Source organism: Rissa tridactyla, chromosome 1 (assembly GCF_028500815.1).
Source record: "Rissa tridactyla isolate bRisTri1 chromosome 1, bRisTri1.patW.cur.20221130, whole genome shotgun sequence".
In the NCBI taxonomy this organism is placed as follows: Eukaryota; Metazoa; Chordata; class Aves; order Charadriiformes; family Laridae; genus Rissa; species Rissa tridactyla.
The window spans coordinates 153,727,040-153,742,198 of NC_071466.1; the positions used below are offsets into that span (position 1 = coordinate 153,727,040).

General features: G+C 39.2%; 1 protein-coding gene across 17 annotated transcripts in view; it reads left to right on the forward strand.

The window, feature by feature from the left end:
• RESF1 (retroelement silencing factor 1) overlaps window positions 1-13,963 on the forward strand; it is a 38,301-nt gene extending 24,338 nt beyond the window's left edge. For 6 of the 17 annotated variants that reach the window (XM_054200789.1, XM_054200816.1, XM_054200762.1 and 3 more), the window contains 4 exons: window positions 3,442-3,526; window positions 4,673-10,101; window positions 10,857-10,943; window positions 12,749-13,963. In XM_054200789.1, the coding sequence (XP_054056764.1) occupies window positions 4,713-10,101; window positions 10,857-10,943; window positions 12,749-12,891 (5,619 nt within the window). In that variant the 5' untranslated portion in view covers window positions 3,442-3,526; window positions 4,673-4,712 and the 3' untranslated portion in view covers window positions 12,892-13,963. The other 11 variants (XM_054200827.1, XM_054200808.1, XM_054200844.1 and 8 more) reach the window with 7 other exon arrangements.
• The last annotated feature ends 1,196 nt before the right edge of the window (window positions 13,964-15,159 follow it).

The following is a 15,159-nucleotide window of genomic DNA, read 5'->3' on the forward strand; positions in this document are numbered from 1 at the left end:
TGAGTTTTCTCACTCTTTGTTCTTCCAATTTCCTTCCCTGTCTTGGTTGGGGATGAGTGAATGGCTGCATGAGTCCTTGGCTGCTGGCCAAGGCTACCGCAAGCCCTGCTGCAGTATATCAGATGAGTTGAGCTCCCATGGACCTATCCTGACAGGTAACTGGGGGGAGGCCAGCCCTATGTTGGCTGTCACACTGGTAAATAAGAGGTTTTGCTGACCACAGTTCAAATCAGGGTACAATGCTAGCTTTCGCCTTATCAGTGGACCTGGATGAAGTAAACTGTCGTGCTGTTGAAAAGCACTGAGGTCTACTGGTGGCTGTTTCTCCAGTGTGGTCAAAGGACCTTCCACACAGGGCTGGCTTTGATGTACTGAATTCATATTACTAGTCTCCTGGTCCCGGTGTTACATGGGTCACCTGATCAAATACTCCTTACTTGTCATCCTTCCTTTATATCCTGTGGCTGGTTACTTCCTCATGATACTTTCAGGTTACCGATGTCACTAATGTCCTGGTGAATATTGTTTACTTCTTCCCACTAGTCATGTTTAAGGTCAGTCTGTTAGTGGGAGCAAATGTATGCAGTGTTACCTAGTGGAGGATGGAGACCATGACTATGCAAGCATTACAGTGATACTTTTTTTTTTTATAGCCCAAGCACTACAGTGTACAATTGCAAGAAAAAATTGCACAAATACAGTAATGTATGGTTATGGCAAACTGTAGTAGAGAACTGTTCTGCTAATGTAGTTTATTCAAGATTGAAGCAGTTTATTAAGAACATATAATTAACTGGCAATCACCGAACTGTATCTTCAGAAGGAAAATTGGTAATATAACAAAATGCAACACTTTAAAAATGTTAAGCATCTACATTTTCTGGATGCACCCGCTGTTTCTAACCACCTTCCTTTTATCTCAGAAAGTTTTAATCTCTCCTGTGACATGCATCCCTCTCCACCATGTAACCCCGATGTATGGGTTACAAGTACAAGCCCTCTTCTTGCAGGTTGCTCCAGCTTTGTGTGTATTTACTGTTCCCTATAACCTGCTAATCCCATGCTGGTGAGGAGGCGTCCTATGAGTTTGCATGCACACAGCTTGTTGCATGCAAAGTAAGTCCCTACTTGTTGCACCCTCCAGTGTTAGTCTTCTAGCTGGATACAGGCTGGGCTCTTTACAGCATCTGATGGAGAGGATGCTCTGTCTGGCACAGGTAGACGTTGTGATATTGACAGGATGTCACACAGGCCTTGACTACTGGTGTTTCCACTCCAAGGTGAGTTCCTCATGTTAAAAATTCCATGCTGCTTTTATACTTCTGTTGAATCCTTTTTTTTGTTTCAAAACCGTCTTTGAACTTCTACAGTTCTATTTAATCAGGTGATGATTGTATTCCTCTTCAACACCATCAGTTAGTGGTTGATGACCATCTTTCCTTTAGACTTGATCAATTTTGGGCAGATGCCCTCCAAATAAAGTAGTCTTTGGCACATGCACACACACAGAATGCAAGCTCAAATTCTGACCTTACCAGGTATAGTTATCCAGCCCATTTTTCAGGGGTTGACTATAGAAGCAACCCTAGAGTAAGTTCTCCCAGCCTTTTAAGGTCCACAAGATCCTTATATTAGCCCTTAAGAGACCATGCTCGTGGGATGAGGGCTCCAGGAACACCTATCCTTGTGTCTTGACATAGCCTGGAGAAGGATGTTTGCCTCCATAACCGTTGATTTTTCACTTGGTGGGGATCTTCAGTGTTGTGATCCTCTGCTGCTGGTCTTAGGCTCACGCTTCCTGAGCTATCTTTTTATATCCTTTAGTTTCAGCAACCTGCTGCCTTCAGCATTTGCTCACTCCATTTTAACTGATTGTTCATGTTCCCTGGTGAATCATAGAAACTGATTGAGAGGTGAGTAGTTTACCTGATGATCATCATGCAGATGTCTTACCTGCTCCCTCGTTGCATTTACCATTTAACCAAAAGGCTAAATACATTAATGCTAAATTAGCAGTTTGGTTACTGACAAGCTTTTCTCTGCAGAAATGGTAGATGTTTGCTCAGGGTTGGCTATTCAGTTACTGTTCAGTCTTGGCACAGTAGTTACCACACCATGGTTCTGCAGCCTTCTGCTGCATTTATGTTAACTTCTGCTTCCAGCAATCTGTAGGATAAGGGGTGTAACCTCATGAGTCTTAACTCCATGTCCTTCTATCTTCTTGACTAGTGACAGTGAACTGGTTTGCGGTGTGCTTTCTGTACCCTTAGGAGTCAACTGTTACTGTGATCTTGGTTTGCCTCTTGTGAGTCCTGCACAACATTGCTGAGTCTCATACTCTCCCTGTGTTTTCTGGCTCCAGTGTGCAGGTATACAGACTTTTAAATTACGGTGTTCAGTGAATGAACTATTAAATCTTTGCTGGAATGTCTTACCCAATGCAATAGATCAAAAGCCTGTAACAATTTTTTCTGTTTTATGCTTCATTTATTTTCCTCTGTATGTATTTTCCTAGAGGAGGGCCCCTAAGAAGTAATCAGTAACAACCATTGCCAATGAAAATTGAGATCTTTCCTATGAGAAATGAATTTTAGATGATTTGTGTAGATTAAGGCTGTTAGAAAAGGAAGGAAATGTAGCCTTCCACTGTTTGAATTTTTTTTTTGAAGGGAAAAGTACATAGAAACCCATAACAGTTGAACTTACTGGTCTCTATATACATGGCCCAAATTCCCCTCAGATCTCTCTGTGAGGTGAATGTGAGAGTGATTCAGGGACGTTACATAAGACAGAGGCCAGAGATGTGCCTAAAACTATCTGATAGAGAAGTCTAGGTGTAGGTGTTTTAGTCATGTGGTAGATTTGTTAAAGACCTGTGCTGTTACTCCTGCATTCAGTGGGGGTATCTCTCCATTCCCTTTATATGCGCAATCAGTGAAGAATTGGCAGTTGCATGTGTAGTAGTTGCTGATGGTTTCTGAGTCTTGTGGTCAAGATGAGAAAGAAGCAGGCATGTGTGAGGAGTAGTCTTCTCTGTCTTTTGGAGTCTTGTACTGATAGTGATCTTCTCAAATGTTCTTCCTAATACAAGCGCTTTCTGCCAAATATCACTTTTTAAAGTAGCATATTTTGTTGTATTTTAAGGTCATGATCACAGTTGCAAACTTAGTTTTCTTAATCCAGCTAATAATGATAATGAACTAATGTTGTACTCCTCACTTTTATGGTCTTGACAGTGACAAGAATTGGATTTTACTCCTGGCTAAGTTGTGTGCTGCATATAGTCGAAGGGTCTCCTCTGTTTAGCAAGGATTTTACAATTACTACTAGTTGGCATCTTGTTTTCATATCTCAATCGTGTTTCTGGAATGTATAAATGTCTTAAATTTCTTCAGTAGTTATCTAATTAAAGGACATGACTGTCCCCTGATTATTTTTCAGGAAATTCCCAGTATAACGTTAGCAGTCTGAAATCTTTAGCTTGGATGCAAAAGCCTGTTTTCTCATCTAAGATTCCTGCATCACCGTAAGTATTGCCATAATACTGTTGTTGATGTTTTTTATTAATTTCATCTGTGACTGTTTCCTGTTTTCTTTCGTTATTGGTGTCCTTTAAGAGCAGAGAAAGCAAGAGGGAGAGTGAAGGAAGATAGCTCTGTCTTTAAAAGTGGGGTGTTTGTTCTGTTCTAGGTGGGTTTGACCATACTGAAAGGAACTTACTGAGATGCAAACACCATTCGTGCTTGTAGGTTGTCATGGGTTTTTTGCATTTTCCATTTTTGAAGACTGAAATAGTGTTTGATTTGAAGGTGGTGTCTCTAACAACTTTCCAGAGGTTATTCAGCAGTAACGTGCTCACCCAGTTTGGCTTGTTGGTAATCAATGTGAATTCTGGAATATAACACACAAAGAGTTGGAGATTTGTGACTTTTTACCTCCTGGAGGTGCGCTTACTGCAATAGCAGAGGTGATGATGTCATCTTCATGCTGACTAAGTTAGTGCTACCAAACATTAGGGGTGGTTTGCTTGTAGCTACATGTGCTGTTAACTAGAGTCACAGACTTGTGTTTCTCAAAAATTAGTAAGGGCCCACAGTGTCAGGGAAGAGCAAATGACATGTAAAATAAAAACAAGTGTGCCCCATTATGAGAGAACTTTACTGAACCCAAATTCATTTTCCTTTCTCTTATTGTATTTGAAGGTATAATTAAAGTCCAGTCGTCCTATATGAAAACTCTGATATTTGTTATGTTCTGTAGTTGCTTCTTATGCTCGGCTCTTAAGCATTGCTTAAGCATGTTATACAAATACATTGGGTTTCTTCCATTGCTTTTTGGATGAGAAGGTAAATATAGCAATCTATTGTTAAATTTAAAAGTTGGGTGATGATAGAATTAGCAAAATAATGTGAGGATTTTGTTATTCATTAGACAGTCAATAGATTTGTTAATTGCTGCTCTGTCTTTTTGTACCTTAACTGTGTTCTGGGAAATAATTTATGCAACTTGACATTGACAACATCAATGTCCATGGGATCTGCTAATGGAGTTGCTTTTCTACCTAGCAATTTAAGTTCCACGGTTCTGTTCATAATGCATTCTAAATCACTTTGTGGTAAGTGACATCAGTTTTGATCAAAAGATTTAGGTTTGATTTTATTTTTTTTTTTAGCGTTTTGGTTTTTGGCTGAAGAAAAAGAAATCAAGAAAAGATGGACTGGAATGTAAGACCACCGCAGAATGCTGATGCAAAGAAGAACCTGCAAAGTGAAGAAGCATGTTACAATCAATTGTTCTCTAATGCACATACTTTTCCTCAGACAAATGCGTATTCGTCTAAAAATTCATGCACTTATGCTGGCAATAACCAAATGGCATATCTGCCAACTAGCACCGTTGCCTTCCCTATTGTAAATGCTGAAGGATTCAAAACTTCAGATCAGGCCTTACCAGGAGCATCTGTAACTGGTAATGATTTTTTTGTCTCAAAATACTTAGTTGATAGACGTCCACCGTCTTGCCTGCCAATAGCTCCAAAGCCTCCCAATCAGACATCGCGTTTGCGGACAGAGATCACTCAGACTTCTTGGCCAAACTCTAATGCCTGCACTTATTCCCATAGAAAGTTACCTCCCCCATCTTCTCAAATGAACACTGGAAATAATGTGAGGAATGTACTTTGGGAACATCAGTATGTCACCACAAACAGTTACACTGTGCAGCCACAAATACAGCAGCATAATTCTATGAGAACTACAATATTATATCAAAGTAACATTAATTCCCAGAATAATTCTATGTCTCTTGGTACATCTGGGCAACATGTCCAAAACCAACTATATCATCCCAACCCTCAATTTAAAGTTTCACACTCGGTGAATCATAATACTGCAGCAAACGTACAGCTGCTACAGTATCGGCCAAGTCAGGTGGGATCAGAAGCTCCTAGTGGATGTTCTGCACCATCTTTCTTGCCTGCCAACTGTGATTCAAGAGCTGCAGCACAACCTTCAATAGGTGTACCACAGGCAGTTCAAAATGTGCCTAATGGATACACTCTTAGTCAACAGAGGCACCTATCAGATCCAAAAACTGCCTCTGGTTTTAACAGTGTTCAGCAGCACTGTCAGAAACAGCAATCTGGAGAAGTCAGTCAATCGGTTAGGAATGCCTGTAATTCAAGTGGAAATGTGACAGCAAATCAGCCTTTTAATGAAACGTCTGTGCCATCCTCTGGTATTCCCAAAGAACTGTATGATATCGTGCAAGAAATGGAAACTCTTTCTTCGATGGCTGCTTCAAAGCCACTGAGGGATTCTGCTTCAGTTCAGGAAAGCCAGACTAGTAATTTAATGAATGGACCTGTTAATTCTCAAATTTCTTCAGCAGCAGCAGATGGAAGACCAATTACAAAGGACACACTAGCTTGGGAAGCTCAAAGGCTGCTCACTATTAAAAAAAAGTGTATCCTGCTTGAAAGGATGCATAATTATAGAAGAAAACTCTTAGCAGCTTCAGGACATGACAAGAGTACTCCCTCACCTCTTCCAAGTTATCAAAGTAGTCTTGCTAATGGGCATTGGGTGCCCAACCAAAATGTACTGCCTTCGCCATCTGAAACAGCCAGGACAGAGAGTCAAATACTTAACTCTTCACCTGAAGAAAGAAATGACAAAAACATAGCCAATGCTGATAACAGAGGATTAGAGGTGACTCAAAGTAACCCTCAGGTGGAGCAGGGAAGCCATTCATCAAGCTCTGCTCCTGTTCTCTCTCAGAGCAAACTCCCAGCTCAATTAAATAATACTGAGCCCACCCCCATCTCAGAACAAAGCAATGCAGATGCCTTGGCCTCTTCTCAAAAAACTGTGACATCCTTGAACAATGCTTCATGTTTTAATCGAGTGGATAATAGCTCTATTAAAATTGCATCAAAGAATGCGCCAGCCAACCCCAAGAACTCATCATTTCTTCAGTTCGTATTGAGCAGCACAAATGTACTGAAAGAGAAGACAGCTGGTGCTACTGCTGATAAAATACTAACTAGCCTCCTGTGTAGTGAAAAATCGCTGGTAGATATACCTGTCTCGGGTGGAAGCATGGTAAAAGACACTAGTGAGGAGAATGTAGAAAGTTTGAAAGGTGAGCAGGCATTTATGGTTCACACAAACTGTCCTGTACCAGAAACAACTAAATCTGGTGAAACTAAATTCCAGAGTGATGTAGCTCAGAAAAAAACACCATTTACCGAAAATACGTCTTTTAAACAAAGCAACTATGGTTATTCTGTGGAAGAGCTAACTGCATGCCTGGGCTTGTGGAGAAAGCATCCATCAGAACCTGTAAGTGTGCAAAATACCCAGTCAAATGAAACCTCCACAGCAAATCAGATTTCACCTTACAGCCAAAACACAAAAAATGGAGAACAAAATAATGTTCAGGTTAGTACAGACGAAGCAGTTCTGCCTGTAACAACTGCTTCTGTAGGACAAAAACTTGATACATTGAATTGCAATTTGATAAAAAATTTTGAACTTCAAGTTGCAGTTGTCTCTCCTTTGGTACTTTCTGAACAGAAAACACAGAGTGAGCAGGTAGACAAATGTCCAACGTCTGCAGATAAAATCTACCCAGTGATTGATTCAGGAAGCACGTGTAGCTTGCAAGAAGAGGGAAAAAACGGTTTAAGTGTGGTAAATACCAGTAAAGGAACAATAGAAGCTGTTCGGTTGTCACCCAGCGATTGTGTTCTGGTACAGAAAGTGGACTCACAATTGCAACAGACCAAATTAACTGATAGAAACAGAATAGTAAAAAACAGTGTGAGTGCAAGTGATTCATGTGATGAAAACCAAAGGAAAGTTAGTCAATCGGCACAAAACGCTAGAGAAAATCTGCAGCTTGGATTACAAAACAAGCCTTCTCCTGCATTGGGCATAAATTCTTCTAGTCAAACCTTTCAAGAAGGTATAAGAGACCATAATAACAAGCAAGGTGTGTTAGAGACAGGAGATACAGCCACAGCTGTGTTGGAAGAACGTATGTTTTGTATTTCTAGTGTATGTTCTCTTGTTGAAGGTGATACATCTTATAATCCACAAATAGCAAGTATGTTCAGGTCAGTCCCTGAGACACAGGCATTAAATGGTACCTCATCAGAAGGAAATGCATCTGACCCAAGGCAAACGGAGCAACGTCTGGACTTGGATAAAAATGAGCTGAGCAATATCACTCCCCAAAGAGACAGCTTACTGCAAAAGATGTTGGTAGAATCACCAAGCTGCACGAGTGAAGCAGGTAAAATTTTGGATGGTATCACAACTAGTCAGTGGGAGGAAGAAAGCAGTGGCAATCCTCTTAAAACAATTTCTGCCTCAGAACAAAAAATGTCATTCAATGCATCTTTCAAGCATCCTGAAAATGACTTGGAAATTCTTGCTAGTATAAACCAGGAGTTAGCTCAAAATTCACTAGATCTCTTGATTGGCGTAACTGCTGCAAGAAATACTTCCACTGTTCCAAGAGACAACAGTAAAGAAAACTGCATGTCTGGTAAATATAGCACAGAAAAAGAGATTAACCTTTTTGGAGCAGAACCTATTAAATGTCTAAATGATCAGCTGTCTGAACTAGTGAAAGAGTTTCCATATGGCATTGAAAATGCTGATGTGCTAACAAAAGAAGCAGTACAAAATGATTCTGTGGCTGAGCGGATGGAGAATCAACCTCAAAAAGAGAGTCAAATTTGTGACAAGAATTCTCATTTGAAGGACCCAGTAGATCAGATAAAAATTGTAGTGTTAAGCTCTGATCAGATGCAAGAACTGCTGCCTGAACACAGCCAGTGTTCCTCTAGTGACAGCAAGAGAGTAGGGAGTCAACAGTCAGAAAAGGCTTCAGCTGAGGAGGAGAACCTTGAAGGCAGTATTCAGCCTAGCCAGAGTCTATGCGAGCAGAAAAAAAAACTACAACAAGCCTCTAACCCCAGAAAAAAAAGAAATAAAGATTGTTCTTTAATGTGTTGTTTATCTGGAGCATGGGGAATGCCCTGTGAATTTGGAATGTCTGTTTCAGAGGAAACTAACGATCAACTTTCAAAAACTGAAAATATGAGCTCGGCAGAGATACAAGAAAACAATGGTAAATCTGACGCTGTAATGAAGAACAACTGTGCAGTGGAAAACCTGCCAATTTCTGAAAAAAATCCAAACAGTGTTAGCAAAAATGAAAAAGACAGTTGTAAATACACCTCTGTAATGAACAAAGATGCTAGGCTAAAGGTGAATAATGAATACAAACCGCTTACAACACAACAGGGAAAAAAAGGACCACTTAATTCCTCTGAAAACCAGGATGCTGATAAATCTAAAAGGAGCAGCTGGAAGGAAGAGCTGCAAGTCGACAGAGGAACCCCATTGTTGGGCAAAGAATTTCATTCTGACAAAAAAGAACATCAGACAGTCTCAGAAGAGTTGTCGGAGAAAGCTGGTCATACAGATGCAGACAACGTGACAAAGTTATCCAAAATGAAAAAGAGAGTTTTCAAAAGGGAGTGCTGTTCAAAAGATAAAACCAAAACAGGTTTGGCCATCAAATCCAAAACAGACATTGACAAATTTACAAAGTCAGGAACTGTTGAAATGAAGCCCGCTAAAGTCAATCAAGGACAAAAAATTAAAACCTGTGAAGAGGACTCAGCTGAAGAACAGAACTGTAGGAAACAAAAGGAGATACTTGGGCAAGATGTAGAAACTAACATCAAAGAGAAAGCCAATTTATCAGCAGAATTAGAACACAAAAAGCTGAATAGTTATTGCGCTGATGCTATAAAGTTCCCAAATCTGGGCACTGTAGACTTAAAATCAAGAAACCACAAATATCCTCAGCCTAAATCTATGAAAGTTCATTCTTCGCAGGAGCAGTTGTACAAACGGAAGAGGAAGGAAAATATGATTGGGAAGAGAGATGTTAAGAAAACAAAGGTGGAAGAGGAAAGACTGAATCAATCTGAAGCAAAGAATTCCAAGCAGCTTTCACATAATTGCATGATAAATACTGACAAAGCTAAAAAATTGAATGGAGAAAATGGCCGGAAACCGAAGAGTTCATTAGCAGATCGCTCTGTGCTTAAGCTACAGAGAAAAAGAGCTCAGTCTTCCACCATCTCCAAAAACTACTTTTCTAATAAAGAGAGACGTCTCGATGGTCAAAACAAAGACAAGTGCTCTGAGAAAATGTTTCCTGATAAAAACCTGCTGTACTTAAATAGAAGAAATAACAGATTAAAATTGCATCTTCAAAAGGAACCGAAAAAACACTACCTGAACAGAGTTGCATTTAAACGTATGGCACACGAACGCATCTATTTGACAAAATTGGAGACGTCACCTGTCAGACCTGTCTGGCATCGTAAGGCCAAAGTGTCACAGAACAGCCCAGATGTGAAAAGAGATGCTTCTGTCTCAGAAGTCGACAAATCATGCAAACAGGAGATACTTGAATTTAAGCTGTGTCCAGAGATACTGTTCAGAAATCCAACCACTGATGAAGAAAGCTCAACTGCAAAGAATTCCCTGGAGAGAGAGAAAGCCATTGTGGCAGGTATGGTGCTATCTTGATTATTAATTTCTAAGTAAATTAATTTGCAAGTAAAAAGTATGTACCCCTCTTTGAATTCATGTTACATAAAACTACAGGCAGTGAAGATGTGGGACTCTGAAGGCTGAAATAGCTAGCTTTCTGACAGACTGTAGCTGCGTGTTAAGCTGAAAAATAACACGAGACTGACTTTTCCTTCCATTTAATGTTTTATTCCTTTTATAGAAATAAACTAGTAAAGTTAGAGTAGTTCAGAGCATGGCCATTTCAGGTAACTTCACGAGAAGGCTTTCTTAACCTACTCATAGAAGATAGCTTGGCTTGTTTGTAGAAAGCAGATTGTTACCAAAGGTGATCTGATTTGTATTCGGAGTTCACCTGGTTGTGTATAAATCTGCCTGGGTAGACAGCGGAGGGAGAGATCTTTTGCAGCATTGAGGAAGAGGGCGGGCTTGGGCCAGACACATCCTGCACTCTGTAATCTTTGCCATCTTTGCTTTAAGCTGCCTTTTTTTCCTCCTCTTCTTCCCTGTCCCCAGTCTTCTGATGTGTTACTGGTGCGTTTTGAAGCATGTTTGTGTCAAATACCATATTTGATTTTAAATAAAAGAAAATCTTAAGCTGTACATACCAGCCCTTGCAGTCGTTTTCACACCCAAAGGCAATTTCCTTTTGCATGTGCTAGTATATGCGTTAAAACTTGATGCTGAATAACGATGAAAACTTGTCATATAAGAACCTCAAAAACATTTTTTAAGTTTTCTCTTTAGGTGTCAAGAGTAAAAAAGAAGATTGGTTAAAATGTGATTCAGTGAAGCAAAAAAAGCTGGAAGAGATCTCTACAGGTGAGATGACTTCTGATTATCTGTTTTTAAATATAAGTTAAATACTCTTTGCTTGGTTTTATGTGTTCCTTTACAGTAGAAAATCTTAACGAGGTATCTTAACCTACTCTTTACTAGCTCTGCTGCTGAAGTGGATACCGTAGAGTAGAGGTATGAGTTTCAAAGATTTGTGGAGATTTTTATTGTCATAAGAATATGTTGTTGGAGATTGGAATTTTCCCGCATACATATGTGCGGTTGAATTGAATTGGAGTTAGCACTGGTGACAAGATTCAAGTACAGTTTTGAACTGATGGTAAAGACCAAGTTCGCTCTTTCCCACTTTAAAATGGAGGCAGTGGCATAACAAAACGTAGTGATGTAGTGTGAGACTATAAAAACAGAAAGTGATTTTTGTTTTTATTTGGTTTTCACAGTAAGCTGACGCTGTCCACGCATATACCTGTGCTCACAAGTACCAGTGATATCTATCATCGAATTTAAAGTTAACTGTGGCTCTATAGTTAATCAAGCTTTATGTATTGGCTCTATAAATAAGGATTGTAGGTAGTTGCTCAGTAGTTGCTAAGGAGTGGATCAAAGGGAATTGTTTGAAGGAACATCTATAGCCTAATTACTTGGTCTTCCTGGGACACTAAGACCTTAAATGAACATCTAATCAAGATGTTTCTACAAACAATGCCAATATGGCAGTGAAAACCAAAGTCCAGGTGTCCTTAACTGAACTGTCTTCATTATAATATTAAAACATACACCCACAGGTCAAGAAGACCCTTGCCCAGGTGAAGACCCTTCCTCTATGGAGGTGCAGTGATTGAAGAGAATGACACACCAGATGATATAATTATATTTAAATTACTAACCAGTCATTGTAATTGGGAGTGTACTACCTTGTAACATTTGTGCATAAGTATAATGAGGAAATGGGCATTGGGTTTGCTTGATTTGTGGAAATCCACTGAGCACCCAGGCCTGAATAAAATGCAATATCTTTCCTGTGTGTGTGAGAATTGGTTCATTGCACACTGGGCAACAAATCTGCTTTTTGGACAACACCGACAACTGTGTCTCTGTAGTCTGGGAAGGATTGTATGCGTATGACACACAGAGGAAAAGTGGTGCCACTACTGCATCTTCCTTATTTCTCTTGATTGGCAAATTACTTTTTGGATGGTCTTTTATACCCCTTAGGAGTCAACAGTTACAACAGCGGCATCTTTCATCTCAGGAACTTTGTTGTTTCATCCTTTGTAAATCTTGGACGAGGTTGCTCCATGCCATCTTTGTTTCTTTGCTTTAGGTATCTTTCTAGCTATAGTCTTGTTTTCCTACTGGTCTAGCAGGAAGCAAAATGGTGCATTCAGCATGCTGTAACCTTGTTGCCATCCTCCTCTTAGCAGAGTGCAGGTTCTCTGCTGCCAAGTTACCTGTGTTTGGTCTTTATGCAGGCAATGCATTTTGCAATGTTTACATCTTTTATTGCTGTTGAACGTGTCCTTGGCTCTTGGTGTCTGCCATTCTTTTAGCCCTTCCTCTTGTTTCTTCTCTTACTTTCACAAATGCATATTTTCATTCATACCTTTCTTAATATTCTTTAGAAATCTCTTCTTCAAAGACAGCCAAATGACCATTTGGTGCTTAAAGATGCACTGGAGATTGATTTAAATCTGAGGTGCCTGGTGCTTTAGGAAGGAAGTTTGTGGCATCCTTTTTGACAGTGGGTGGCCTTGAGTACCACATGCATAAGGAGTAGAATCATTTGAGACTCTTAGACTTTTGCTTTAACCTGGTTCTCTGTCTTTCAGCTGAGGACAGTATTCCACTTGATACAGCTATGCAGATCCTGGATGGAGATGGTGAGGCTCTTCACATTCCAATCAAAGACTCAAAAGAGATGTTTCGGACCTTCAGGAAAATGTATCTGGAAAAAAAGATGCAAAAGCCTTGAATAGCACTCTTGTGTCACAGGTCTAATTCAGTATCACTGGGGGAAAAATGCCAACATTAAAATCCTTTTTTTCTTTTAAATTTCTGAATAACTGTAAAAAAAAAAGATATGTTTTTTTGGGTGTTGGCAGTGTCGTCTCTCCCCCTCCCCCATTTTGCCTCATTTGTGAATGATTGGGATCTTATTCCGTATTTATTGCACGAATCCCAAATACGCTTTAGTGGTGAAAATGCCATTGTATTATTTTTTTGGTGTATGTGAATTTTTTTTTTTAAAGTTACAGGAGATCCTGACCAAAAAAACCTCAAACACATTTAAATTGTCATAGTCTGTTCTCTTTTCTCATTCTGGAAAACTTGTCGTATTTTCCATTGCTGGCAGTAGAAAAATATTCCTACTGGAAAGGAATTCCAGTGGATTTCCAAGGATTACACCTTTATTTTCTCCTTATGCTTATTTTCTACTTATGGTAGTCTGATTGATGTGCTTCTGACAAGACTTTCTTTTTTTGTAGAATCTTTCTTTTCTCTTTAGACTGGGAATACAAATCTAAAATCCTCAAACATACAGATCAGGGGATACCATGAAGTATTTATGCTGCTACCCAGTTTCCTTACATTTCTTTTTGTGGAACTTTGTACAAATTGGACTCTAAGTCCTTCATCTGAACACAGTGCTGTAAACTGATAGTTGACCGAAGACTTCGTGCTTTTTTTTCACTCTCAGCTTTCTTTACACTTGAAAGAAAAGTGTGATTGTTGAAGTGCAGGGAGTTTGAATTCACTCTTGTCTGGACTACCTTGCTCACTTTAACCAGACTGTAATTAAGTTCTTTGTAAAGTGTTAGATGATGTTTGACTACACTTTCACTGTAACATAAGAGTTATATTTGTTGCTGGATATCTTTTGTTTAAGTGCCTTTTCATTATTGTTCAGAATTTTAAATTGAGTCATATTTTTCCAGAAATTTGGACTTTATTCTTTCTATCTGTTTAAACCTTTATACTGAAAGTAAAAACTGTAGATATTTCACTGAACGATTTTTATACTTGAAATAAACTTTTGAAGGCTATGCCTTGTCTTTTTTTTGGTTTAAAAGTATAAATTTGTGTTTATTGCAGTTAGTTAAATCAGCATTGAAGATATTCCCGTAGACAAAGAGCAGCTTTAAAATAAGTGCAAGATCATCCTTCTTAAAAAGTTTCATAGTTGCAAGTGAAAACTGGACTTGAGTCCAAGCTTTTTCTAATGAACTCCTAACAGGATGTACTTGTCCTTCAGAAAACATAACAGGAATGTTTTTCTTTTCAGCATCTTTTTTTATTTTTTTTCGTCCTGCTCTGACTTAGTTGGGAATTGATTGGCATGAGTACTTAAAAAGCCTTCAGTACTATTTCATTCCTGAAGAGATATGCTTGTAGGCATCTTGGATATAATTACCCAGTAGAGCATAACATTATCATTTCCTAGCCTTATCTGCATGCTGAATTAAAAATTGGCTTTTTTGGGAGAAGGAAGTCCTCCCTATCCATCATGTATACATTTCTTCTCTCAAACCAGGGAACTATTTGGGAGGTTTTTGACTCCCTTCCTGCCTGGCACAGCTATCCTGATAACTTAGACTTTTTTTTTTATTGTGTTGGGGTTTTTTTCTGGCTGGATGCCCAGCTAGTAGTCTGTGGAGAAAGTTACCATTGGAGAATTTTGTAATAATGTTGGAACTCTGATAAGGTTTTATTTTACATTGTCTTGGGAGTTTAGCACCTGTATTATATTGCCCATATCAAGGAAGGTTCATTGTAGCCTTAAGTGTACCCAGTACAAACAACACATAGTTCCTGTCAAGAATTTATTTGGGTTTTTGTTCTGCATAATGATACATGAAGCTGACTTTAATGCTTGAGTGAATTCTTTTCAATAGGAAATTATTCAATCTATTGACCCATGATGATTATATTCTAAATATTTGGAGAAGCTTACTTAATGACCCTGGCACCCAATAAATGAGAATGCCAGTTTTGAGTCTCAGTGGATACAGCTACATCATCTTCCTCTCTTATACCAAAGAGTGAATCTTGGCTCTGTGACCGTGTTTACATGGTGACTTGTGCCTACACTGCTTTGGTATGGATAGGATCTTTGGGATAGACTGGCCACATTCTTTCTGCTTGGTTCATGTGTTGGCTCAGCAGCTATCCTGTACGGTTTTGCACTTAAAGTACTTAGCATTTATGGCTGGCCTCTACCCTGTGCTGCACTGACTGCATC